The sequence below is a fragment of the Sylvia atricapilla genome, chromosome 3, assembly GCF_009819655.1.
Source record: "Sylvia atricapilla isolate bSylAtr1 chromosome 3, bSylAtr1.pri, whole genome shotgun sequence".
NCBI lineage: Eukaryota > Metazoa > Chordata > Aves > Passeriformes > Sylviidae > Sylvia > Sylvia atricapilla.
Genome location: NC_089142.1, coordinates 112663855 through 112690046, shown reverse-complemented (window position 1 = coordinate 112690046; position 26192 = coordinate 112663855). Strand labels below are relative to the sequence as shown.

Here is a 26192-nt window from a genome sequence, read left to right as displayed (position 1 = left end):
TGCAGTTAAAGGATTAGGTAAATTGTGTGGAATTTCCCCAGGGCATTTTGGATGAAAGTTTCTGTTTTCCATAAAGCTTTGTTACAATACAGAATCTTTGCAACAAATGTTGTGTTTCAGCTCCAGGGAAGCAAGGAGCTTCTTTATTCACACGAGTCACTTCTTGTGGTCTTAAAAGCAGCTTTGCTGATGAGACTCAGCTTCCTGAATTCCACCTAAAGTTCTGTCTTTGCAGAATCTTACAAAAAGCAACTATTAAAAAGGGTTTCTGGGGAAGGGAAAATGCAAGTTGCCAGCCTTTCTGTGTTCTCCAGCTCTTCTGTTACTCTCCAAGAGACTCATTTCCTTTCCTGCCTTCTCCCTACCTTAGGGAGCCGTGCATCTGCCGGCAGGATGGAGGAATTTACAAGGACTGCATTCATACTGTAAGCTGGAGGCACTGGTGATTCTTCATCCTCCAGGGTCCAGACGCTGGAGAGGTGTCTGTTTTGTTGAGAGGGAGACCTAGCTGGCTTGAGCTGAGCTTAGTGTAACCCATAATCATATCTGGTGCTCGAGTTACCTGGTTTAAAGCTGGCTCAGGTGCGACTCTGCTGCTGCATTGCAGTTGTAACAACTACCCTGAGAAGTATCACTGGTGCAAGAATTCCTGTAGGCCAGGTGGGCCAAGGAGAGGTTTGAGCTTTTTCTGTAGTCTCTGGGGTTTTGGTTTGGTTTTTAGCTGGCAGTGAAGGAGAAGAGCTGTAATGAAAATCCTGTAGCGTGTTGCCTAGTGAGCTTTAAGGAAAATTTTAATAAGCACTTAGAGACAAGAAGAAATGCTGACTAACACAGCCAGTCATGTGTGGAACAAGAGGAATGAGTGACAGGTCAGTTAACCTGCTGATTGGAAGAACTGCTGTTCTTTAATCCTCAGGTCCAAACCTACTGAGTCACAATATGCTCAGGTACCTCCAGAAGGTAAATAAACCTTGATATTAAATTTTGATACAAGCAGTTTGGTAGATTATTACCAGAGGTGTTTCTTGTGCCAGTAAGTTCCAGAAGTTAGGTAAGAGGGGAAAAGAGTAGTTGCGGTTTGGTTTTTTTTTAAGGGATGCCTTGTTTAGGAATTTTTTTAGGAATTTTAGGATTTCCATCTTTTTAGGACTTGTAGGATTTGACAGAAAACAGCTCTGCCTTGAACATTTGTTGCACTCGTTCATCGCTGAATTGAAATGTATATTCATGTAGGTGAAGGTGAAGAATCCCTTTTAAGTGTCTCTTCTAATTGTTTCAAGAGATTTGGGCTGTCACAGGCTTTAGAATGGCTGTGGTTTGTTGACTGTGCTTGGTATACTGACGTTTGCTGTTGAGCTTTTCTTCTTTGGAGGAGAAAATTCAGTGGTTTTTGAATTTTTTGGAAAAGGGGTGATTGATCTTTGTAATGACATCCTGGGGAATATAATACACCTGAGGACATGAGTATAAAATGTGCTAATTGTCTAAATGTTAATTGATATATTAAATATAGTGTGTGTGCCTAAGATTTTCTCTGAACTAACTCTGGCATCCAGGTAAATGTTCCTTGGCTTAAACTTGCTTCTACTGCAAAAAGCAAGTCAGTTTTGTTCTGTCATCTAAGCAGATACTAATTGATAATTGTCTTGCATATATCAAATTGAATGCCACTTCTTTGTTTTTCCTTCCATGTGCCAGCTATTTCCTCGAAGATGTACCTGGTTATATGTCATGAACAATTGTTTGTTATCAATATCTGGTAAGTTACTGTGCTGTCTTTGAGTGGTAGTGCTGGTAAACACTTGGTTTCGTATTTGAAGTGTGGTTTGTTTTCTAATTGCCAGGTAAAGCTTCTCAGCTTTATTCCCATAACCTACCAGGACTCTTTGATTATGCAAGGCAAATGCAAAAGTTACCTGTTGCTATTCCAGCACATAAGCTCCCTGACCGAATACTTCCCAGGTAAATATACCTCACTGGATATATCAGAAAATCTTATCTCTGGGGGTTCAGAATACCTTAACTTTGGGAAGCTCTGGGAACACCAGATGTGGGGGGGCCTGTTCACAGATTGCAGTGAGCAGCTCTGGGCATTCATCAGAGGGTTGAGCCCTGCATTTCCATGGGTCAGGGTGTGAATTTCTCTGGTTAGAGAAATGGATTTTGGTGCACCTCACCTTCTGCCTGTGAAACCTCTTGTTTCTGGGCATAGCTCTTTTCAGGTAGAGTCTGCTGTGGTAAATCCTGCTTGTTCTTGATGCTAAACAAAATCCATGGCTCTGCCCCTCCTGGCTGCAGCAAACTTTAACCCTGTCCTGGCCAGAACCATGACACTGCCCAACAAGCCTCTCTAGTGACCCATTCAGATCCCAGCGGGAGAAGGAAGTAACACTCACCTAGTTTGCAGAAAAATCTTGGATTCATAAAGTGCATAGTGAGACATTGGTTTTTCTAATAGAATAGGATTTCTGGTAGGAAACTGTATGCTAGAAAATTGGATTCTCTGCAATCTTTGGTTCTATGAAGAGCCTATTAACAAGTAATTCTTGCGTTCAGGAAAGGCTTCTTGTACAGTTACCTGCAGACAAGGGTGCAACACTTGTCTGAAAACTGTGTTCTTCCTAGAGGGTAAATTCTAAATAACTGAGAGAGAATCTGTGCATTGAATTGTTGTCTTCTGTGTACTTGCACTATTGTTCTGCTACTCTCTTCCAAATTTGATTTTGGTGGGTGACTTTGGGGTGAGGACTGAATCAGCAGTGGACTAATAACCATAATTACCATCAGGATCATGCTAGGAAAACCCTACTAGATTCTGCCTGGAGTGGTACCTCACCTAAGTTGCAGAGGACTCAGAAAATTTCTTGTCCAGTCATGTCACTTCCCAAGAAAGATGCAGCACAACCTGAATGTGAGTGCCAAGCCAGTCATTCAAAGGCAGGAGAGATTAATTTAGATAATCTCTTTTCCTGTTTTACCTCTGGCTGTAGGGTGTCAGGGTAGCCACATTCTGCCAGGGAAAAGACAGACATTTGAAGTATGTAGGACGATGTAATTTTTTTTTTCCTACCAGACCATAAAGTGTATTCTTAAACAAGTTTCTGGATACTATGATAAGTGCTACATGCAAAATGGTAAAAGCAGAGGTTTTGGTAGAGAAAAGGCAAAGCAAAATTGAATTTCAAGTCACTTGTGAGGTTTGTATATTCATTTGCAAAATTTTCTAACCTCAATTTATGATACTTGGTAGGCAGACATTCAGTAACAGAAAATGTCTGTGATAAGTCTCTTTTCCAGCTTCTTTTCCTGGAGTGTCCTTGAGCAGCTCCTTTCAAACCTTCCATTTCCTTGGAATAAGTCCATTTCCTTGGACTTATTCCAAGGAAAATTTGTGACCAGTACTCAGTTTTCCTGCTCTTCAGTCCTTTTACATTATCAGTCACTTCTGGACAGTTCTATTTGAAATGTTATACAACTCTTTTCCCAATTCATAGCTTTGAGTGCAGCATCTGTTTATCAATCTATTTATTCCCATTTTTTCTACAGCACCAAATTAGTTATTTTTATTAAGAGTACTGTGGCTGGTCTCAGTAGTTCCTGTTGTCTTCTAATCCCTGTAGAAACTCTGAGTCCTGTTCCCAGCAAATAACATTTTGGCCTATCTGATAAATTTTCACATTATTGTTTCCATAATTTCATGAGAAATACACAAACTTGTATTTTTTAGATTTTTACTGTGGCACATGTTTTTCTATCAGTGACTGTCTAAAAAGAAAATTCACTCAATTGTTTTAGTGGATCAATAATTTTGTGTTTATCTTTTGTAGGAAGTTTGCTGTATCTACAAAAATTCCTGACACTAAATGGTGTCAAAAGTGTTGTGTTGGTAAGTGAAGGTCTGGAGAATAAGTGTGAAGGGGCAGCACAAATGGTGGCAATATTAGCATTACTGAGTCAGTTTAGAAGGTGAAGGGAGAGGAGACTTTTGTCATTATTAGGAAGCTGTGCAGATGGTGAGGTCATTCAGGCTTGTCCTTGGGTTTAAGCAGTGAAAACTTTCCCGTTTAGCTCTTGATATTTAAAGACAATTTACAAGAAATGCAGAGAAGCAGAATGATGTCAAACTTCAAACCAATCCTCAAGAAGAACCTAATCTCCATGAATGGAGAAACTTTGCAAAATTGCCATCAGGATTAAGCCACCTGCATTCCTAGCAGAACTTTCAGTCATCAATATTGGGTGATAAAAGACTAAGGAGTATTTTTAATTCTTTGAGGACAGTGTTGTCTCTGAAGCCTTTATGATGTGTTTAATGTTGTGCCAGCTACCAAAGTCTCAATGCTGTCCTGTGTTAAGACATTCTAAAAGAGAGGCAGATAGATTAAAATATCCCCAAACCACGGTGAGTGTTAATGAATGCTGCAGGGAACACGCATGGGACAACAGGGGTGAAGTGATGGGTCAGAGTGTGTAAAAACTCTGACTTCCTGACAGAAAGATTAATTTGGAAGTCCATATGTTTCTAGGTTCCTGGAATGAGGAGCCTTGTGGTGTGCTTCTCTGTGATTCCTGTCCTGCAGGCACAGGATTTAACAGGGGTGCTGTGGTACCTGACATCATGAGGGGAGTCTTCATATTCAGAGACAGCTCAGTCTCCTAAGCCTGGAGCCCTCTGTGCATGGTGGGTGTGAGTGAGGATTTGTGAGCACAGCAAGGGTGGCTGGAAGAGTCTCCCTTTGGTGGCCTGAGCCCCCAGTCCTGCTGGCACAGAAGTCTGCAGCAGGAGTGCCACAGGAGGCAGGGAAAGATGGGAACTTCTGGTCTTCTTTCTGCACCTTCCAGATGTTGGGGATTTTTTTCTGGTTTCTGAGTTCAGCCTTACTCAGGGTCACACCGAGCGTTGTTTGCTGCACTTTGCAGCCAGTCTGACTAACATTGGGTGAGAACCTGGATTAATGAAATAAAGCACTCATGTTTGAGGTGCCAAGGGATTGCTGGTGAGTTCCTGTGGCAGTAAGGTAGCATGAACATATTTCATTTCTCTGGGTAGTTCTGGATTGTAGAAGCTTGTTATCTAAACTGTTTTTGTTGCCTGATGGCCCACAGTCACTTTACTGCACAGTAAAATCTGGTCTTGAGATGTATTTGTACAAAGTGCAAAGTGACACTTGTTTGTCTTAAAGGAAATGTTGGCAGTGCTCAAGGAGTGAAATTTTGTCAGTGTTGTAGAACTGAAATTGTGAAACTTCACAGGGCCTGATTTTGCAACCTTACTGTTCTCTGCCAGTTTTTAATTAAGTTCTGACAATGGGAGAGCAGCACTTCCTGCTCTTCTATTGTTCTTCAGTTTCAACTGGATTTCCTGATGATCTAGAAGTGTTCAGCAGAATTACAGAGCTCCTGGATTTCAGACTGGCAGTGCTTGAAGGGTAGCTGAGCTGTTGTTCACTGCCTGCTGGGTAACTGTGTTGGAGAAAAAGCCATTCTTTAACAGCTTGCCTATGGTGATTTTTGAGATAGCTTAGGCAAACCAGCACATTCGACCCAAGACACTCCAAATGTTTATGCAATCAGCTGCTTTTTAAATATATAAAAGATTACAGTGGGGGTGGTGGGTATTTTCTAAAAGGAAATGGACTCTTACATAGTTGGCAATTGTTTATAATTTGTATGTGCTTAGTACACTGATATTCTCTCTCCTTTTTTGGCAGTGAGAAATCCCTACACAGGCCACAAGTACCTTTGTGGAGCACTACAGTCTAGCATTGTTTTGTTAGAATGGGTTGAACCAATGCAAAAATTTATGTTAATCAAGGTAAAATTACAATTACTCTCATCTTGACTTTTAGTTATCTTGTAGTGGCTTGTTAAGAATAAGTATTAGCCAGTTCTTGATTTATTAGACTTTTCTCTTGATTTCTGTTACATGATACTGAAAATGACTATTTAAATGTGTCGTGTATTAACTGATTCAAAATAAATGTTCATGTTTTTGGGATGCACTTCAGTTAGAGAAGCAAGCCCTTTTCTCCATGAACATTGCCCTTCAGTTGCACAATGGAAAACTGAGGCTGGCAGGCTGAGACATGGGTTAACAGCGGCCTTGCTCCCATGGAGAGAAGGTCACCATTTATTTTGACACTGAGGTGCCCAGAAGTGCTGGTTATTCTCCCCATCTGACATCACCTGAAGAGACAGAGCCAGAGTGGGCTCCTGTTTATAAAAAGGCAGCTGCTGTAACTCTATCAGCCTGGAAGAAAAGGCTTAGAGGCTCAGTAGCCAGGGAGGGCAGTGATGAGCACTCCCATTGTCTGTGGGCAGCTGCAAAGAACACACAGGATAAAACATATGCTGATTTATTTTAACTGAACTGGCATGAGGTGATCCAAGCTTCTTAACTGAGGCCTTTTGTATTTATCAATTCCTATTATCTGAAGAAGTAAACCTAATGTTACAAAGTTTGTCATAAAATTTAGTGTGCAGTTTAAATATCTAATAGATTCTATGTATTCAGCTAACTCAGATTACATTTGTTTCCCTTCTAATACCTATTTTTGCTTATTCGTCCAGCACATAGATTTTCCTGTACCTTGTCCACTGAGATTGTTTGAAATGCTGGTAGTCCCCGAGCAGGAATTCCCTTTAGTTTGTGTTGGTGTCAGTAGAGGAAGAGACTTCAACCAGGTGGTGAAGTTTGAGACTGTCAACCCAAATTCTACCTCTTCGTGGTTTACAGAAACAGGTTTGTGTGCTGCTGTCATTGCATTCCAAAATGTTCTTTCCTGTTCTGTAATAGCTGAAGTACTAAAAGGTAGGCTTCTTTGGGGAAGCAAATGCTTAAATCATTAAGGCTAACTGAGAATTCTAAGTTCTTTGTTTGGAGGGGGATCTGGTTGAACATGCTTGCATGTGCACTTTTTTTTTTAATGCTTCTCCTTGTTGAACTGATTGGATTCCTTGAGATTTTTGGTATAGCAGAGGATGGAGTTATGGTTTCTTGCATTTCCATAAATTAGGCAGCACTTGATTACCCCCTGTGCTGTTTTGTGCTCTACCCTGGCACCATGATTTCTGTTTATTGAATAGATTCTAGTAAAATTTCCTTCTGAGAAATTCCTTTTGACATCTCTGGAAGATGTAGTTTGGCTCTTCTGCAGTGTGCCACTATGGTTAGAATTGGTGTTGTCAGCCTCCTGCTGAGATAGAGCATTCTTCTGGTGTTGATGGAAAGCAAAGAGGATTAGGACCACTGGGAGCAGGAAACCAGTTCCTGCCCATCACCCATGTGGGCACCAGGAGTGAGGTAGCCACCATCTGAGCAACAGCAGAAATCCTCTCAATAAGTGCTGAGAAGTACTTATTTAGAGTTGCAAGTTTGCCTCCTGAACCTGGATGCAGTAGGGAACCATCTCTAGTTGTAGCTTGCAGGTTCAGAAGCTGTAAATAGCTCTGGGTTTGCCTGTCATGGGTCCCTTGTTGATTCATGATGAATTTATACATAGCTCTGTGCTGGCATACACCTGTGCAGGAGTCCTGATGAGTGTGCACTGTGGGATTCACTTAGAATAACAGTTTCCACTAGGAGGATACCACTGACATTCCTCAGTAAGGTTTTGGTACAGTTAAAGGATAGGTACAGTACCCAAAGTGAGCAATGGATGGCAACGCACTTTGGTACTTCAGACAGTGCATTTTATTTTCATTCCTACCTGTTACTGTGTGACTTTATAACACAGCCCATAAAAGAAGCATACTGAAGAGAAATGTCCTGATGTCATTTCTCTCTCAGTATTGTCTGCACTGGTGCATAAATCTGAGAGTACTAATCCCTTCTTTGGTGGTTTTTTTTTTGTTGTTGTGTTTTTTGTTTTTTGGTTTTTTTTTGCATTATGCCTTCCACACTTTGTTTATTTCCGTGAAGAACTTGTCCAATTCTGGTGTTGAGTCTATGTTATTGTTTTCTCAAACAATATTTGTAGCTCAAATTTAAGCCCTTTTGTTGTTTCAGCTTATTCCTGTCCCCTGCTGGCAGGAGGGCAACGATGCAAACAGATTTTTATTTTTTATAATTCTAACCAGAAAGCTGCCTTTGTGTTCTAAGTGATGTGCTCTAATTTCTCATGTCTAATGGATTTACTGAGTTCCTCTACTAAATGAAAAATGCCTGTGGAATCTGGCAGTAGTGTTGAACTAGTAAGAGCTGCTTTGTATGTAATTTTAATGTTAACAAACAAATGGACCAAAACTACACTTCTCTTTTGAGCTGATATGTCCACTAATCACTTGTGGGTCAAATTCCCATTTGCTGTGATGGAGACTGCTGCAGCTGTAACTCAGAAGAGAAGAAAATAGCTCTTCTTTTGAGGGTTTGGAGAAGAAAATAAGCCCCTATTTTTGGAACATCTGTGGATGAAATGTCTGCAAATAGCAGCAAGAATTAAGTAATAGTATGTAAGTCCCTATCAGGATTTAGAAATAAAGACAGAAGAGAAGTGCAGTGAAACAGCATAGTGTGGACAGACACATATTTCTGCCTTTTTGCAACAGCAATATTCAATTACACCAACAGAGAATCAATGGAGAACAATGTACATCTCAGTTTGCTTTTGTGGCATGGCTCAGAAAAGGCTGAATTGAATCCATAGTTTAATATTATAGCTTCAGTTTTCCTGTCACAGCCAACATGTTGGATAAGTGGACTTGCATCTCTAAGAGAAGAGTGATGTCACTGGTAAGATGATGATTTTAGGTAGATAAAACACACCCATCAAAATGTCTCAATCTCTAGAACTTCTATTTCAAATTCCATGCTAATTTATGTTCTGGACTAAAACTGTCCTTTTTTTACAGACACTACAGAGACGAGTGTTGTCCATGTAACACAGCTGGAGAGAGACACCATTCTGGTGTGTCTGGATTGTAAGTTTAATATCAACTAAATCTATATGTGCGCATATACATGCATACTGTCTGTCTGCAGATTGGATTCTATATCAAAGATAATCCATGGTTAACATATCCTTATTTATTGTCCAGGCTGCATAAAAATAGTGAACCTGCAAGGCAGGTTAAAATCCAGCCGCAAACTGTCGTCGGAGCTCACCTTTGACTTCCAGATTGAATCAATAGGTAAGCTGGCTTTCTTTAGTGCTCTGCAGTGTCCCTGTAGGTCACAGAGCTGGGCAGTCACCATCTGGATGGAGTTTAACAAGAGCAGGTGGTAGAGATTCTACAGTCTGGGGTGAGGTAGTCCCAGTTGTGCAGAAGGGGAGACTGGAGAGTGGCTCTGCAGAAAGAGAGCTGGGGCTGGGATTGATAACAAAGATGAGTCAGCACTGTGCTCTGGCAGCCAGAAAGTCAGGACCAGCAGTGATGGAAATTTCTATGAAGTTGCAGGTAGGAAAATTCAGGTTGGATGTTAGGAAAATGCATTTCACTCAGGGTGATGATCACTAGACTGAGCTCCTCAGAGAAGTGGTCGCAGGACCAAGCCTGTCAGAGCTCATGCAGCATCTGGATCATGCTCTAAGTCATCCTTATGGGTCCTTTCCAACTTGAGATCATCTGTGGTTAACTTGTACAGTGTTACAGCAGAGAATTAGGTATGCTGCCTGTCTAGTCTTACCTCACTCATTTCACTTTGTGTGAGAAGACTCAGTGAAAGGTTCAGCAGTTGGAATGGAGTAATAATCCTGCAGTCTCCTTAGATTAAGCTAAATGTCTTGGGAGTATGATGGAGACTTGTAGCCTCTACAGGAGTACCTTAACACAACCTACATAAACTCCCTGAATCACCCATGCCAACTCATTTTGTATATATGTTTGTGCAGTGTCCATTTTTATAAAGCAGCTCAAAGACTAAATTATGAGATATGTCACAAGTTGCATAAATTTTGTTTCCTTGTGTAGAATTTGAGTGAATTAAATTTGTGAAACAGAAAGAATACATTATTTTGGCAGTTCTCCAGTAGTTGCATACCTGGATTGCAGCACTTACTATTGAAAGAGGGGTAGGAGGGATGTGTGCACAGATGAAAGATAGCACCAGAAGAGGAGGAGCAGTGGCTTCTAAAATCCTCAGGAGTTGCAGGGAGTTTATTTCTGAGGAGAAGCTTTAAAGTTTCAGGTCTTTCAAAGATAAGCTCCCACAGAGAAGAGGATAAGAAAACATTGCCGCTGAAAATATTACTTTTATGGCTCTTGATGGTTAGGAATGGGAGGAAGGGAGGATTCAGTGTGCTTAAAGCTTCTCACTGTGGGACCTCTGCATGTACTGTAGTCCTCACCCTGCTTGTCACAAATGAGCACCCAGTGGCCTGTACTGTCCTAACAGTGTCTCCAGAGACACTCCTGGAACTTTCCTGTTAAAATTCCATAGATATTGTCTGCAAGTATTAAAGGGATTTCCTGTTCAAAGAAAATGACACATTTAGGACCAAAACATCTTGAACATGTTCTGGTTAGGTGGAAATGTTTTTAAACCCTGCTCGTTAAACAAATAATTGTATAAATGCAGCTGCTTTTGAGGCAGGTTCAGTGAGTCCTGGGAGACATTCTGCAGTCTGAGTGGGTGGATGGCATACAGTGGAACATACATGCACAGATTTCAAAACTAGTCTTGTGCTTTTGGCCTTAAAAGCAAGAGTTGAGTTTATGCTTCAGAATTGATTCCAGTGTTCTTTGTTGCTAGTCTGTCTACAGGACAGTGTGTTAGCATTCTGGAAACATGGCATGCAAGGAAGGAGCTTCAGATCAAATGAGGTGAGTACTACATTTTGCTTCAAATGCTGGCTTCTGATGTAAGCCACATGGAGGAGAAATTCACAGTGCTGTTGTCTGGTAAAGAGTGAAACATTTCAGTAACTTCCTAGGTTAGACCTAGAAGCTGGAGTGTCGTTCTGAGCTTGATTCATAAGCTGTAAAGCACAGGTGGAGCTGTACAAGAACTCCTCACATCTAACAAGCAAAGCTGAAACAAGAGACTGGGCCGGCATGCCACAGAAAATATCCAAGGCTAATTCTTGGTAATATTAATTTTCACCTTAAATTACTTTGAAGACCACAGTCAGTTCCTGAGCCTATCACATATGGATGCAAAATATGGGCTTTGCCAGTGGTTCCACTGCTAAACTTTAGCTTTTTGTCACAGTGTGAAATGAGTTGCCTGATGCTTTTTAGTCTCTTCCATGTTCTCTTGGCTAAACAAATACTTGAAGAATTGGCCAACTTTCACAAGAAACATTTTTCCATCTTCAGTAGAAAAATACCAGATTGACCTAAACACGGTGGGTTTTTTGTTTGTTTGTTTGGGTTTTTTGTTGTTGTTGTTTTGTTATTTTTGTTTGGTTTTTTTGTGGTTTTGGTTTTTTTTTTTATCCTAAAATCTCCTTGTTGTCCCTTTTTTAGCCCATTTGATGTAATTTTTACATGGACTTAAGCCATTACAGCTACCTTCTCAAATAGGTTTTTTTCTCTCTTGCTGCAGACCTCGTCTACCTGTTAGTGAAAATGCTTAACTTTGTAGGAATTTAATGGGTCCTTTAATTTGGTTGGAGTCAGACTGCTGCTTATTTCCAAGGTGCAGATGTTCCTTGTGGAATCATGCCTTGCTCTGCCCATGGGTCCTCAGTGGCTCTATGCAGCTGGGAGCACCATGTCCCAGGGTGCTGCAGCCCAAGTGGATGCAGTTTAGAGTTTATGAAGCAGCAGAAACACTGGCTTGCCTTGTTGCTGTCAAGCCAAAGGCAGAACCTAAATGAAGAACTGAAAGCAGAACTGGGCTGTTGACAGAAAGCAAACCACCTAAAACATTTTCTCTGTAGTACACATCTAGGGTACAGTTTTGGGCCTTTTAAAATTCCTTCTCTCTCCTGGCTATCCCATTAGCTGCAGCTGTTAAAAGAAACCAATTTTCTGCTGTAATATGAGAAGCCTTCAGTGCCAGCCTCAGGACTTGACCATGTTTGTGACTTTTGGGGAATTTTATAATAGGTGGGAAGTTGTGACATGGGACAAAAAGCTGACTGACTTAACTTGCAGCATTTTTTTCTTTGAAGACATTATTAGTTCAGATTTCATATTTTAATACAGTTGGCCTAACTGAGGATGATTTGAGCTGCTTGCAAAGTTATTTCCTTCCACAGCTGTGACCTTCCACAGTGGTTTGATCAAGTGTGAAAAATGAAAGAGGGAACTGTGAATTCTGATACAAGAAGCTCAGAATTCGGGCAAAGATTGTACAGCTTTGGCTTCACAGAAAGCAGAAATGAATTTTCTTATAAAAGCAAAGGATTTCATTGCTGTGAATTAAAATTCTCTTGCAAGTTCTCTCCACCAGAATTGAATCCACCAAGTCAGCTAACATTGCTAGGGTCTGGGAAGGAGATGTCTCCTTTCCCCAAGAGTGTGAAATTCAGCTGTGTAGAAGAGGAACTGTGTAAACAGTGCTGCCTGTTCACAGAGTGACTCAATACCCTTTGGAGTATGCACTGGGCTCTGGTTGACTTCACTGATGGCCATGGTGGTTTTCTGGGTGCTTTGACATTCACATGATCATAAAGCTGTATCACAGAGATACAACCCACCAACAGAACGTGCAGGTCTGTTGCACTTGTCTGAAATTCAAAAGATGGAGTTTTCTTTTTGCAATAGACATTAAGTACCACAGATTAGATTGTTTCTCTGCTAAGGTTTTCAGAATATTAATTTAGTGCATTCTTACTATAATTCAGCATTTCAGCAAAATGTATTTTATGTGTGATTTTCCTGACCCATTTTTGGATATCCACTGTAGAGTGACACTAATTGCACCCTATCTCTTTCAGGCAGGGCTGTAAAGAGAATTGCACTGGTAACTCAAGTACCAAGCTGAGCCCTGCTGTTGTGGTGGCAGTTGCTACCAGAGGAATTCATGTAATATGGGAGGAATTAGAGAAAACTTTAATATCTTAGTTAAAAGTGACAGTTGCATTATAATCTCTATTGGATTTTAATTGGCAGTTGGTAACATCACAGTCAGTTCTTTTATCTTGACTGATGCTAAAAACAAAATGAAAACACTTGTGCTCTTAACATGTATATATTTCTTTTTATTATCTAGATCACGCAAGAAATTTCTGATAATACAAGGATATTCAGGCTTCTGGGATCTGACAGGTAAGATGAGAAGTAAACAGGACATACTAAAATAAATAATGTGTCTTCTACCTTGTAAAAGTTCTTTTTGCATGTCTCTTGAAAATTCTTTTTTAGGCATCTTAGACACTCCTTTGTGTTCATGTCTACCTTCCCACCCTACATTTTAACTTTTCTCTTTCTTAAATTAAATAAAATCTTCTAAAAGTGCCTGTGGGCTTCCAGAAGTACTCAGCCACACAAGAAGCTCTTACTTGGCTGCAGTCACAATCTCCAGGAATGTTTTCCTTTTTGGAATGTAATTCTTTTCTTTAATTTGGTGAAATCTTTACTTTCAGCTGCTTTGCTGCAGTAGCACATCAAGATCTGCTTCTGGAGATAAATGCAAAAAGTACTTAAACATTTTAAATATCTCACTTTCACCCCCAGAAAGGAAATCTACCAGTTGTTCTCCCAGCATGACAATTCAGGTCTTGTAAGAGCTCTCGATATGTAGCTGTTCTTCGGAATCTGCTTTTGGGACAGTAACACCCCGTCTGTGTGACCCAGCTGCTGCTTTAGGAGTGTCACTGACTTCCTCAACTTTCTCTGCCCTGGTGTTGAACTTTGTACTTCTGTAAGAGCCACAGAAGCAGCAGCTGCTTTGTCCTTAGGGGAGTGAATGCTGATGTGACAGTTTCTCCAGTAATGGATTCACAAGAGCTGCAAAGATAGGCTTTAACTTTTCTTTTGAGAATTGCCTCTGTCCTGCCCTGCTTACGTGTGGCATCTTAGAATGACACTGCAAAAAACTGCCTTGTAAAAATGTCCTCTTCCCCAAATATGGGCCCATCTATTTCTGGCTTGCTTTGATAGCTTCTCAAGTCTAAGACAATGTTTAAAGAGTTTGCACTGCAATAAACATTAATTCACATTTCTTTATATCCCCTTTTCCTTGCAGCTCTGTCCTGTTTTGTGCTTGAGCTGTGATGCCTTTTTCCAGTAACGAGTCCTTTCCTAGGCAGTTCATAGGAGCTGCTGTTCTGAGAAGCAAAAAATCTGATGTCAGTCTGATGAAAGCTTGTGCTGCTTTCTCCTCATGAGCAGGGAATTGCCTCATGACACGAGGTGTCCTGGTTCTCTTTTGTGGAGCAGATTGAGTAGAGGTCAGGAGTTTTAAGCCATAACTTTGCAGCAAGCAAAGTTTCCTATTGAATGCACAAGAGATGGATTTGAGTTTCCCACCATCTGCCTTCACTTCAGGATGTTTGTGGAGGAGAAGTCAGTCATGAACATCCTGGTCTGTTTAGCAGTTTTAGCAGTTCTTGCCTGATGAAAAAATGTTAAAAGTTTTTGAAGCAAAATTGTGACAGCTGATTTCTCTTCTTTGAAGAGAAAGGTCTGATCGAGGACATCCCCTTATGATCTTTGCAGTTGCAGCCCATGTAACCCAGTCTCATGTCTCCAATGCTGGCCAAAAGTGGCTGGCAAGAAAAAGTAAGAGAAAAGACTCTTCACACAGTAGTCCTTTCCTTGAGGATTCTCTTTGCCTGCAGATTTTTGGCTCTGGGACTCTCAGAGCTGGAGGAAGTTTCTGTGGATTAAGTTCCATGGGCTCAGGGATTAACTGGGAATGCTCACAGAAGGATCAGCTTTGTTCATCTGTCCTTCCTGGGGCAAGGGGCAGAGTAAGAACTCAGACCTGGAGCCTGATGAATGGGTTTGCCCTGCAGAGCTCCAGGAAAGCTCAGGCCCAGTAGGGGAGTGCTGGCCAGGTTTTAGAAGCCCTCACTTAAAAGGATGAGAGGCAGCAGGGATACATTGCAGCAAGGGAATTTCCAGTGGGATAAAAGGGATAAACACCATGGTGAGGATGGTTCAGCACTGTAGCAGGAGCCCAGAGAGGCTATGGGAGAACCTTGGAGATCTTGTCTGGACAAGACTGTGAGCTTGCTCTGAGGTTGGCATTGGTTTGAGGGGCTTCTGGACTAAAGGCATCCAGGGAAAGAGAAATTATAAGAGTCAGGCGGACACCAGGAAAGAATATTTAATGATACTCAGGGTTGTTTTGAAATGAAGGATCCCTTGACACTGTGGCTTTTTGAATTTCCCCTTCAGGGTGGTGGTGCTGGAGAGCAGGCCGACAGACAACCCGACAGCCAACAGCAACCTGTACATCCTGGCAGGGCACGAGAACAGCTACTGACCCAGCACAGCTCACGGGGGGACACCCTCCTGCTGCTGCAATTGCACAAACGCTGCAGTGACCCCACTTCAGTTGCTCCATAATTTATTGTGGTGTGAGAGGAAGACGGGAATTGCTGTGGTATGGACACAGAAGCATTCTAATACCACGGAAGTGCTCAAGTTACTGTTATGTAATCTTTGTACATATGCAGTATTTTTCAGTGAAACTTCTCGCTGAAGCCCTACACTGACTTTCTGTAGATAGAGGTCCTCCTGTTAAGTACAAGTGTCTTACCTGTACAGATGTAAAAGTCACTGAGGATGCAAAAATTAAATCGGGGTACTATTATAAGGACGTCTCATGTGTTTATTATAAAGTGGGGTTCTAGCAACAAATATAGTACATTTAGCAACACTATTGTATTTTATTATATGTAATTTACTAATACAAATAAATATTAACTTTTAGAAATTGTAACCAAGGCTGTAATCAGATTACAATCTTGTTTTAATTTCAATACAACACACTGGTGTTCATGTTTGCACAATGTATTGAGATGTGATGTATTTAGTCACAAAGGTAAGCTGTGACTTTGTGGATATGACTTGGGCTTCAAAGTTCCTTTATTTCGTTTATTGGGGTAGATTTCTTTGTGAAACAAACCAGTTAAACACCTGTATTTTTATATTTAATTAAACCCTTCCTTATGATTACTTCTCTATGCTTGAAAACAATACCTTATGGATGGGTGTCAGTTCCCAGACTAGTGGTACCTGGCTGTAATTCTGCAATAGATGTTTGAATTATTAGTGTATACAATGAGAAAAAATAGTTATGACTGTTTGTCTTACTAAATAGTTTCATATCACGATGAAAGGAGCAACATTCCACATTGTGGAAATGGCTCAGAGATGTTGCCATTTTGATTTCTATTTTGTTTTTGGCCTTATAACCATTTTCACACTTCTCTTGATTTTAGGATGTTAACACATGGCCAAAATTTAGTTACTACCTCATTGAAACAGTACAATGGTTACAACGCATCACGGGAACTTAGTTTTGATCAGAAGTATTTTTGATTGCTATTTTCCAATGGAGTGTGTAAATGCCAAGTTTGAAGCAAAATGCACACATTTGACTCCTTTTTTTTTTTGTATATGTACTTTATATTTTATTGTGGTAATATACACTAAAACCAAACTAAATTAAAAGTGATTTATGGCCTGTGTTATTGTTGTGATGGGTTATGCTTTGAAATATGTTCCCTAATGTATATAATGTAAAATAAATTTTTTTAACATGTTGTTGTACAATTAGATTATCACCTGCACTGATTTTCCACATAAGACTAAAATGGAACATACTGAATTTTCAATTCTGCTATTAAATGGTTGTGCCAAACACAAAGGTCTCTGAATGTATGAACAGAGGTTGCTGTAGCTGCACTAAGTTGGGTTGGCATCGATACCCCTTTTTTTGGGCAGTGGATGTGTGGATTTGAGCTGTCTTTCCAAATTCCACCTTTTTGGTTCCTCCCCTCCATTTCCTGCTTTTCCACCTCTGTTGACAGCAAAACTGATTGTTTTATTTTCTCAGCAGGTTTATTTTTCTGCTCCTGCTTGCCCCCATCGTGGCTGTTGCTGATCCTGGGCTCGCCCTGTGGGGGGAGAGGTGGCGGCACGAGGAGTTGCGTGTGTTCCACAGCAGCCTCGGGAAATCCCCGGAGGGTTCCTCAGCCTGCCTCCGTGTGGGCTGCTCCTCACCTGGACGTGCAGAGAGTCGCTCAGATTTAACAAAGTGCTGTAGATTTAACTGCGGCTCGTGTGCTGTGATCGTGCTTCCTCTTGGGGGGGTTCTGCAGCAGCTGGGGCCGAGTTTCTCAGGCCATTGGGGAATTACAGGCACCAGAGCCTGAGGCCTCTCGTTTGTACTCTGCCTGGGCTTTTTTTGGTACGAGCATACAGCCAGGGATGCGCCTGGAAGGGCTAGAAATGAAGATCAGTGGGATGTGGGAGAAGAGAGCACTGTGCCGGGGCAGGCGTGGTTCCAGTCTGTCGTATCATCAGGACAGCTTTGCTTTTCCCATGCTGCTCTCTAGCCTCCAGATAACGAGTGAAGCGTTCCTGCTTTTTCAGGGATCGTCCTGTTGTAGGATTTGGGGTTTGTGCCACAAAACTGCCTTTCCCTCACCTCGAGCTGCTTTGCCTGCCCTGCTGCCAGCTGAGCCCGGGAGCCTGGGCGGCAGCTGAGTCAAAAGGTCCCTGTGCCCGATCGGTCCCGGCGAGTCCCACACCGATCCGTGCCGCGTCCCACACCGCGGCTCACCGGCGCCGTCAGGGAGCGGCCGTGCCCCCTCCGGCCGCCAGGGGGCGCGCTCGGGCGGCCGGCCGTGACGTCACGTCCGGCAGCAAAGCCGCGACCGCGCGTGGCGGGGCGCAGGCGCGGGGGGCGCGGGGCGCCGCCGCTCCGCGCATGCGCCGCGGCCGCCGACGGAGCGGGCGAGGACGGGACCGGGGAGGCGGTGGCGCTCGCGCTCCGACCCCGCCCCTCGCGGCCCGCGCGCGACCCCCGGCCCGCCGCGCGCCCCCCCCCCCCGCCGCCCCCGCGAGCCGGGGCGGGGAATGCGGCAGCCGCCGCCCCCCCCCGCCGCTGCGGGCCTGCCGCCCCCGCCGGCGGCGGGGGAGCGCCGGGGCTCCCGCTGAGCGCCGCCGGCCCTCCCGCGCGGCTCCCGGCCCGCCCGGCCCGGCCCGGCCCGGCCCGGCGGCACCATGCAGGCGCAGCCGCTGCTCTACGAGTTCTTCAGCGAGGAGAACGCGCCCAAGTGGCGGGGGCTGCTGGTGCCCGCCCTCAAGAAGGTGAGGGGCGGCCGGGGGCCCGCGCCCCGGGGGCTCGGCCTCGGGATCGGGCCGGGCGGGCCGCGGGGCCGGCCGGGGCTCCCCGCGCTCCGGGGCCGCCTCGGTGGGTGCCTCGGCCCGGCAGCCGCGCTGGGGCGATGCTGTGACAGACGGAGGCGTGTAGATAAAACCCGTGTGAGGGACACGCGAGTCCTTGTCCCCCCTCGGCCCGGGGGGACCCCAGTGGTGCTGCCGCGGGTTTCTGCCTGTGTTCCCTGGGGACACGACTGGGATAGGGGGGATTGTTATAAATTCTCCTCAGAGAATTTGAGTTAATTAATGTTCGTGTCTAATAGCTTTTAGTTAACCTTCTCTTAGTTTAAATACCTTTTTGCTGAGAAGGCTTAATCAGGACAAACGAGCAAGTCTTGCTCCCTCAGGATGGTGAGGCTTGTGCCTGTGGCGTGGAAAGAATTTACTTGGAAGAGAGGAAAAAATTGGTGAGGGCTCCTCTTCCACTTTTGCATCTCGAACCCAGAAAGTAGAAGGTTTAAGAAACAAGTTTTCTGACACTGTTACTTGAACTGGCCTCAGATTGCAGAACTTCGTGTGGTTTAGTCGTGCATGGCAACACTTTCTGAGTTACTGTCTAGTTACAGCGATTAACTGCAACTGTTGCCTGCAAGGATCCTTCCTTGAGGTTGTTGAGAAGTCTCAGGTGCTGCGATTTGCCCATGCAGTATTTCTTCCTAATTTCCTCTTGCAATGTGTTGCCTCCCTTCTCTGGGCATGCTCTTTGAGGTCTCCAGCACTGTGCGGCTTTGCACAGTTCTTGGAAATCCTTTTGCTTGTCTCACCCATAGCACGTGCTGTTAATGTCTTATCCCTGGATAGCTGCTTCCTTGAGACTGCAGCACTGACCACACGAGTCACTTGTGGTGCTTGTGGGCGCTTGGACACCCATCCAACTGCAGCCTGCTTGGAAACTGGAGCTCCTCAAGGTCCCAGCCACAGAGAGCTTGTTCCTTTGGAGGATGATTTATTCCATGGTGGAGCAAATGTTTGTCAGATTTGGAAGGAGTTTCAGTGCTGACGACTGGAGTGCATGGAATGAAGATTCAAAGCAAACAAGCCTTGAAACTTTGGAATAACTTGACGTCTGAAGCGCCAGATTTCTTCCCAGTGGACAAGGAATTCGTGAAGTCACCCTGCATTAAAGATGCTTCCTGAAGGAGCTGGATGAATTCTGCAGTGGGAAAAGGAATTCTGGAATCTGAGGGCAGCAGAGAAGGCCAACGAGGACGAGCTACCATGGATGACAGCTGGCCCTGCAAGGTAGAGTTGTCTTAGTTTTGTTGTCCTCTGCTCTGTTTCTCTGTGTGGGTACAGGGGTGACAGGAGTCGGGTGGAGTGAGTTCTGAAGGCTTCACACTGGAACTTGTGCCTGTCTGGCAGGTGTTGGCTCTTTTGACCTCAGCTTTTCATGAGATCACCACCTGTTTCCTACCTTCTCTCGGGCTGTTGCTTCTTACTACTGCTGTTTTTGTGAAGATGGAAATAGAGAATCTGTCCTCATGATCACCAGCTTTACTGGAAGAGCCAAATACTTGAGTTACAGGAAAACTAAATGGCAGATGAAAGTGTTAAATTGTTATCTTTTTGGCTTCTTCATTAACGGAGAAACTGTGTCATGTGTTTTGCTAAGGTAACAGAGGTACAGATAGTTTTGGGTATCAGGTGTTTTGCCGTGATAAAGGCCCCTAAAGTAATGAACCTGTCCCAGGGGGCAGGTAAACCCTCGAGCTTGCCCTGAGGGTTCAGCTGTGTCCCGTGGCTCACAAGGCAGGTGCAGCCCTGCAGTCAGTGACCCCCGGGCAGCTCTCCAGAGCCCTGAGCTGCACCTGCAGCCCAGCACGTGGGACTGCTGAGGTGGAGAGGGTGGCAGCATTTCCCGGTGGGGTAAAAGGGCAGGACTGTCCTGGAGGGGAGCTGGTGCCTTGTGACTTTGCTGAGCTGCCAGAGCGTTGCTGTCTCAGTAGGAGTCAGAGTTTTGGAAGCTCACCTATGTCCCGTTGTTGCTGTAGGAGAACCTTTCCTTCACCTCTCCCTTAGCTGACCAGATGCTGACGCTCCTTCTCAGGTAGTGACAGCAGCTGGACTCCACCTGAAAGCAGGTGGCTGTAGAGGCAGAATTGTGATGATTTCCCGCACAGCTGGAAATTAGACTTAATAGTTTGTGGAGTTTGTTGAATTAATAGGTCCGTTGAGGGGAGTGGCATTTAAGTTAACGTTGTAAGAGCACATATAGCAGGATGGAGTGTTTGCAGCTCTTGGGGAAAGCTGCCACACGGGGACTGAATCATTAAAATGCCATTGCACTTTTGTAACTGTGAGTTGGCCTCTAATGCAGAGCTCAAACTACAGCCTCAGGATGGCTTTCTTAAAAAATGGCTGTTGTTGAATCATTGCAAATAGCTTTCTTTGTCCCAGTGGGTTATTTTGATTCCATTTTTTATCATGTAGAAAACCCAAGAATACAAAGTAAGAATAAATCTCTTCCTACATCAGGCAATTCTTGGGAGACCATGCCTTGTGTTTCATTGGACATGACCCTTAGCAGTAGATCTGCATTTGCTTTTGGTACAAGAGCAGCTCTTGTACCATTGAGATCATAATGTAATCCCTTTTCTTCTGATTCTTCTTCAGATGCTGTCAAGATAGACTCCAGTGCACTCAATTAGGAAGAAAATTATGTCAACTGAGATTCTTCTCTGCCTGGTCACAGTTATTTTAAAGCTGCAAGAGAGGAGTGCTGGCAAAAGGCAGTAATCATTGTGATGAGGTACAAGAAAAGGAATAACAACAGCTGTCTGGAATTGTAGCTGCAAGGATGGACAGAAGGTGAGATGCTGAAGATGAAGGATTCAAGACATTTGGAACACCAGAGGTCTTGGGTACCTGGAGACAGATACACAGCTTTTCATGCACCTTGGAAAGCAGACTCAGGAGTGACACCTGCCATGGGATGCCTCTTCCAGCACTGCTGTTCCTCTGCTAGTGAATTTACACATTTTATTCTGCCCACCTTTTGGATAGTTTCTCTTGGACATCATTCCTTGTGGCTTCATCTCTTTGGAATAATTTGTTCATGGAGTCAGAGTTTTTCTGCACATGTATGATGCACTTATCCCCTGACCGATTGGTTTTTGCAGTAGGAAGCATGTCACCCTTGCTGATGGATACCTTAAGCCATTTGATAGTGGAGAAAAACAGAAGAATGTTCTGCTGTTTGCATTCCTCAAGTTGTTTTGGATCAGCTGAGCAGTTAACCAGGGGTACTGCTGGAATTTGTTGTGGCCAGAATGAGTGGACTGGTGTGGCCTGGCAGCTGAAGGGATTTGCTTCCTCCCTTAAGGAAACTGTTCTAGACAGGTGCTTCCATGGACTCCCTGTGTCACCTGGACCTTGCGTGGAGCAAAGGACGTGGGAAAAGCTGCTTCAGTCACTGCAGAGCTCTCAGGAAGCTGCTGCTGACAAAGATATTTCTACCGGATTTTTAATTACCTGCTTCTTCACATTGGTGACAAACGGGCTGCCACTTGCTACTCAGAGTGACACTTCTTACTCTTCGCATGGCTTCACACCAGATGTAGAGCTTTCTGAATTTCTGGTGGCTGTGGAGGGTAAAGCTGAGAACCTCCTACAGTTCTAGTCTTTACTGCATGATTTTTTCACCTGCTCAGTGGAGCAGTGTGACACTGCTGCCCTTCTGAGACATCAGCAGAAGTGTTACAAAAATCAGAATCCTGCATCCAAGACATCTGTGTTTGATTTAATTTATTGTATTTTCAATTGATCAAGGTAACAAAACATGGCCAAGGTTACCAAGTATCAGCAGAGATGTACAAGAATAGAAGAGAAAGCTTTTTAAGGAGTGCTGACTCTGTAAGAACACTCATCCATGCAAGGTGTACATAAAGTACTTTGTCCTGGACTGTGTAGTGATAAGCTTGTCAGTGGTTTTTTTAGTCATTGAATGAAAATAGAGGATGTGTTGAGTAAAAATGAGAGTTACAGCATTAGTGAAGACTTCTGAGGGTGCTGAATTGAAGAAAATTCTCACCAGAATCATCTCCTCTGTTGCCAAATTTATTTCTGTGCTGGGTTATTTCTACTCATAATCCATTTCCAAAGGTTTGGAAAGTTTTCAGTTTAGAAAACTAACAGTCAGTCAGGTTTTATCTTCTCTGATAATGCTTTGGAGGGTGGCTGGGTGAGTTGTCTCATTACCAAACCCCTTCCATGATCAGTTGATGTGGTAAATACGATGCTTTTCTCCCTTTAGACCCTTTTTTACAAACCCTTCAGCTGCCACCAGGGCAGACTGGCAGCACAGCCCATGCTCAGCACTAAGGCACCATTGCTCTTTTGCAGGTTGTTTAGTTGTTTTTTGGTTCATATTGTGACTTCTTGCCAGAATCCCAGTCCAGGGTAGTCTTGCCCAGTTATGAAAAAAATTATCTGTAACCTGCAGCTGATGCTTCATTTTTATTTCAGTTTGTTACATGGCTTTGGAATTGTTTTCTTTAGAACTCCTTCAGAGTTGTTTCCTTTTTTATGCCATTTTCTGAAGCTGCTGGAGCTTCTGCTGCTCCCGATGGACTCGGGTCGGGTATTCTCTGAAGCTGCAGGATTTGTCTGGTGTGTTCTGTACTTAGCAGAACAACTGTGACCCTGATTGTGTTGATTGTTAACGGTGCTTTGGGAGGATAAAGCTGGTGTTCATGGAACTGGAGTTGCTTTAAGAAGTCTCTGGAGCTGGATTTTTTCATCCTGAATTGAAAAGTTTGCAGTTTACAAGCAACTTGTGAGGCTTTTTCTCAGGACCACTGAGGAAGAGGTAACTGAAAACTGTTGCTGAGGATGCATCACTCAGATTGTTAAATTGAATTTGTTATATTCACCGTGTCTTCCTTTCTTATCTGTAATCAAACACCTTTTTCTAATGCAGAACTCTTGAGTGTCACTCTGGGCTGGGGTTTGGGTCATCTTGTGACCAGCCTGGGAGTTGTTGTGTTGGAGCTGTTGGGAGACCAAGCTTCTGTCTAACCTGAATCCTTTAAATGAAACATTTCTCAGGGTTTGGTTTAAAGTTCCTACTGCTTTTCATGAGGCTTGTGGGCATGTGTATATTCTAACTTATTATGGAGAGTTTGGAAAGATATAATGGTTTGAGAAGACATTATGTAAAATAAGTTGCTATGGATTATTAAGTAAAGATCAGCTGTATTTGTATTATACATTAATCACTTCATTCTTTGTTATTGGTTTCATTGACCTTTTCTGCCAGTTTAGATTTATGGCTGCCTAATTTTTAAGCTCTTGCTGTTCCTGGTAGGATTTTTTTGCTTTTGTGGATTTTAAGGGAAGAGGACAAAAAAGGCAGGGAGAAAAAAGGCCAAGTGTTTCTATTGTAGGATTTTTCCTTAAGTTTTATAATTTTTTTTTTTTTTTTTAACCAGGCACTGTTTGTCTCTGCTCGTGTTCTTAAGCAGATCCTGAAAAGCTGTTTGATAAATGCAGGGTCTGCTTATCTTTAAATAAAAAAACTCTGGTCATTTCTCTTTTGAGAGTTAGGAAGGAATTGAGAAGGTAGGATATTCAAAAGAGTGAATACATGAGTTGAGTAAAACAGCCATGGTGGCAGGGTGGCAGCTGATGTGGGTTGTATTTGCCCTTTGGAATTTGTTGGGGTGTTTTGAAGATTTGAATCTTCTTTTAAAAGTTTTTAAACTGCTTTTTTAGTATTTTCCCTTATCATAAGATAGACATTTTATTGTGTGTGTAGGAGGGAAGGGAATGATTCTGTCATTATTTAAGGGAGAGGTTAAATGTTGAGATAAGAATCTGATCTAAACATCATAACACTTCAGAAGTTGTTAGTCTGTTTTTATCATGTGTTTTCCTGAGTAGGATTGAAGGATCTGGTGGGATTCAAGCCATCCTCCCCCTCTTCGAGGGTGATAAGGCAGGGTGGCCCAGGTTTTTTAATTTCAAATCAGGGATGACTTTATGAGAAAGATGGAAAGTCCCTGGTAATTCGATCTTCTCTTTTTTTTTTTTTTAACTAATCATGTGATGGTTTATGCTTACAGATGTTCCCATTTCTTGTCTTCTCTTACTAAACCTTGTGTCTTACCCAGACTTGCATCATGTCTTAGGCTTGACACTTGCACTGAGTACCCTCAAATAACACTCTGTCATTCCCAGTCTGAGCCTTTGGGTGCTCCAGCAGTGCAGAGACTGAAATTCCACGTTTCTGTGATAATTGTGCAGCGAGCTATGCTGTACTTTTCCTTGTTAGTCTGGTTGTTTTCTTTTCTTCACTTGTATGACTTTGAACCCTAACTGATACTCAGTCTCACGTAGCAATGAAGGTTATTTACTGTCTACCTCATACAGATAAGCTGTGCTGGCAAGCCACTGGCAACTCATGATGTTTTCTTCTGCCAGGGTGGATGTTGTGTTAAAGTGGCCTTTGAGAAGGATGGTGTCACTGCCTCCAGACAGAAATGCTCAGGGAAAATGTCCGAAACTTTTATCTCTTGAACTCGGGTTATCATTGTTGACTCTGTTTTGGCTGACTGTGGATCATGTTTCAGGTTATGGCCTGATGTGGTATTTTTGTTTGTTTGTTCTTATTCTCATAGGCCCTGTGTTACAGACCAAAGGAGTTGTAATGAGGTTATTAAAGTCTGGTCTGTTTTCTGAGTAAAGGAGAAAATAGAGCTGCTCTTCATCACTCCAGTTCCTCATGCTCTGTATTTTTGCTATTGAATTGACTTGGTAATTTAGCACTTCTTGAAATACAGAGTGCTGGAGTGTAAAATAGGGAGACTGTAATACAAATTTGTTCAGTTCTGCTTTAAAAACCTCACACATTAAAGGCAGCATCTCTCAGACGGCTCAGATCAGCTCTGCTCTTTAAGAGAGCACTTTGGCAAGTCTGTGATTTCTGGTGCTCAGGTGTTCCAGGCCAGTACAGTATTTCAGATGTCAGTGTTTGAATTGTAAATAATGTTTGGGACTGCCTGGCACACTGTTATTCGTGTAGCTCCACAAACACACTCTGACTGCACAGAGCAAACTTCTTAGGAAAAGTGAAACTGTTGGCATAATCAAAATAGTTGTGTTAGCTAGTCAAATGGAGAGAAGTTCTCCTGTTCTGTTTTTGCCAGACTGCTTTTAAGTTGAAAAAGCAGCGACTTGTGGAGGTGTTTTTTAAGCCCTGCTGAATAAGGGTGTGCAATCTGCAAGAAGCCAAACGCGTGATCTGGCGTATTTGAATCTCAACAGCAGTTAAGTGAGCACCAGGACTGTGCCCAGACATGAAGCTTTCAGACTAATGAGTGCCTTAGCAGGCAGGTGGATTTCTGTTTGAGGCTCTTGTGTGTTTGAACTTCATAACATTTGGTTCTTGCTGTAACTGCAAACAGGAATTAAGACTCAGGTGTGAAATGAAATAATTATGGCAGCATTATTTGAATGTAGACGTGAGTTTAACATTCAGATGAGGCAGATTTTTGGGGTTTGCCTCAGAGTTGTTGGGCTCTCGTGTTAGTGATTGAGAGAACTGTAGGCATTTTGAGTTGTGTGCAGGGGAACAGTAAAATGATGAAATTGGGGCTTGACAGAGGGATTGTGAAAGTCAGCAGTCAGCTTGCTCCAGCATAATATTTGCCATCGGTGTGGGGCTGAAATTAAACTGTCTGTTTAGGCTCTGCAGCACTGAGCTTTGCATACCCAAAACTTAGGATGGTTAAAACTATGCTAATTTGTGAACTACAGAAGGGCAAAGGAAAAGTATACCTCAGGTTTCAGAAGTTACATCACTGACTGGAAAAAAAATGGAAGGAGCAAGGGGGATTGTTCCTTGTTGAATTTGCACCAGTAAGAAATTAGACACACTTATGACATACAAGTAAACACCAAATTTTCAGAATCTCTCAGCTGCCACTTAATGGCAAGACAACACTGTGGCCTTTTCGGAAGTGCTT

The 26192-nt window shown here is 43.1% G+C and overlaps 2 protein-coding genes across 10 annotated transcripts in view; both read left to right on the top strand.

Moving 5' to 3' along the window:
* Positions 1-16708, top strand: part of MAP4K3 (mitogen-activated protein kinase kinase kinase kinase 3) — a 60725-nt gene extending 44017 nt beyond the window's left edge. For 6 of the 9 annotated variants that reach the window (XM_066316695.1, XM_066316694.1, XM_066316693.1 and 3 more), the window contains 10 exons: positions 1699-1759; positions 1845-1962; positions 3828-3886; positions 5712-5815; positions 6571-6742; positions 8851-8919; positions 9037-9129; positions 10691-10761; positions 13100-13155; positions 15232-16708. In XM_066316695.1, coding sequence (XP_066172792.1) covers positions 1699-1759; positions 1845-1962; positions 3828-3886; positions 5712-5815; positions 6571-6742; positions 8851-8919; positions 9037-9129; positions 10691-10761; positions 13100-13155; positions 15232-15319 — 891 coding nt within the window. In that variant the 3' untranslated portion in view covers positions 15320-16708. The remainder of the gene's footprint in view (positions 1-1698; positions 1760-1844; positions 1963-3827; positions 3887-5711; positions 5816-6570; positions 6743-8850; positions 8920-9036; positions 9130-10690; positions 10762-13099; positions 13156-15231) is intronic. The other 3 variants (XM_066316691.1, XM_066316696.1, XM_066316697.1) reach the window with 3 other exon arrangements.
* Positions 16709-18018: 1310 nt separating this feature from the next.
* The window catches only part of SOS1 (SOS Ras/Rac guanine nucleotide exchange factor 1), a 42839-nt gene continuing 34665 nt past the window's right edge, over positions 18019-26192 (top strand). The window contains exon 1 of the mRNA XM_066316687.1: positions 18019-18156. Coding sequence (XP_066172784.1) covers positions 18070-18156 — 87 coding nt within the window. The 5' untranslated portion in view covers positions 18019-18069. The remainder of the gene's footprint in view (positions 18157-26192) is intronic.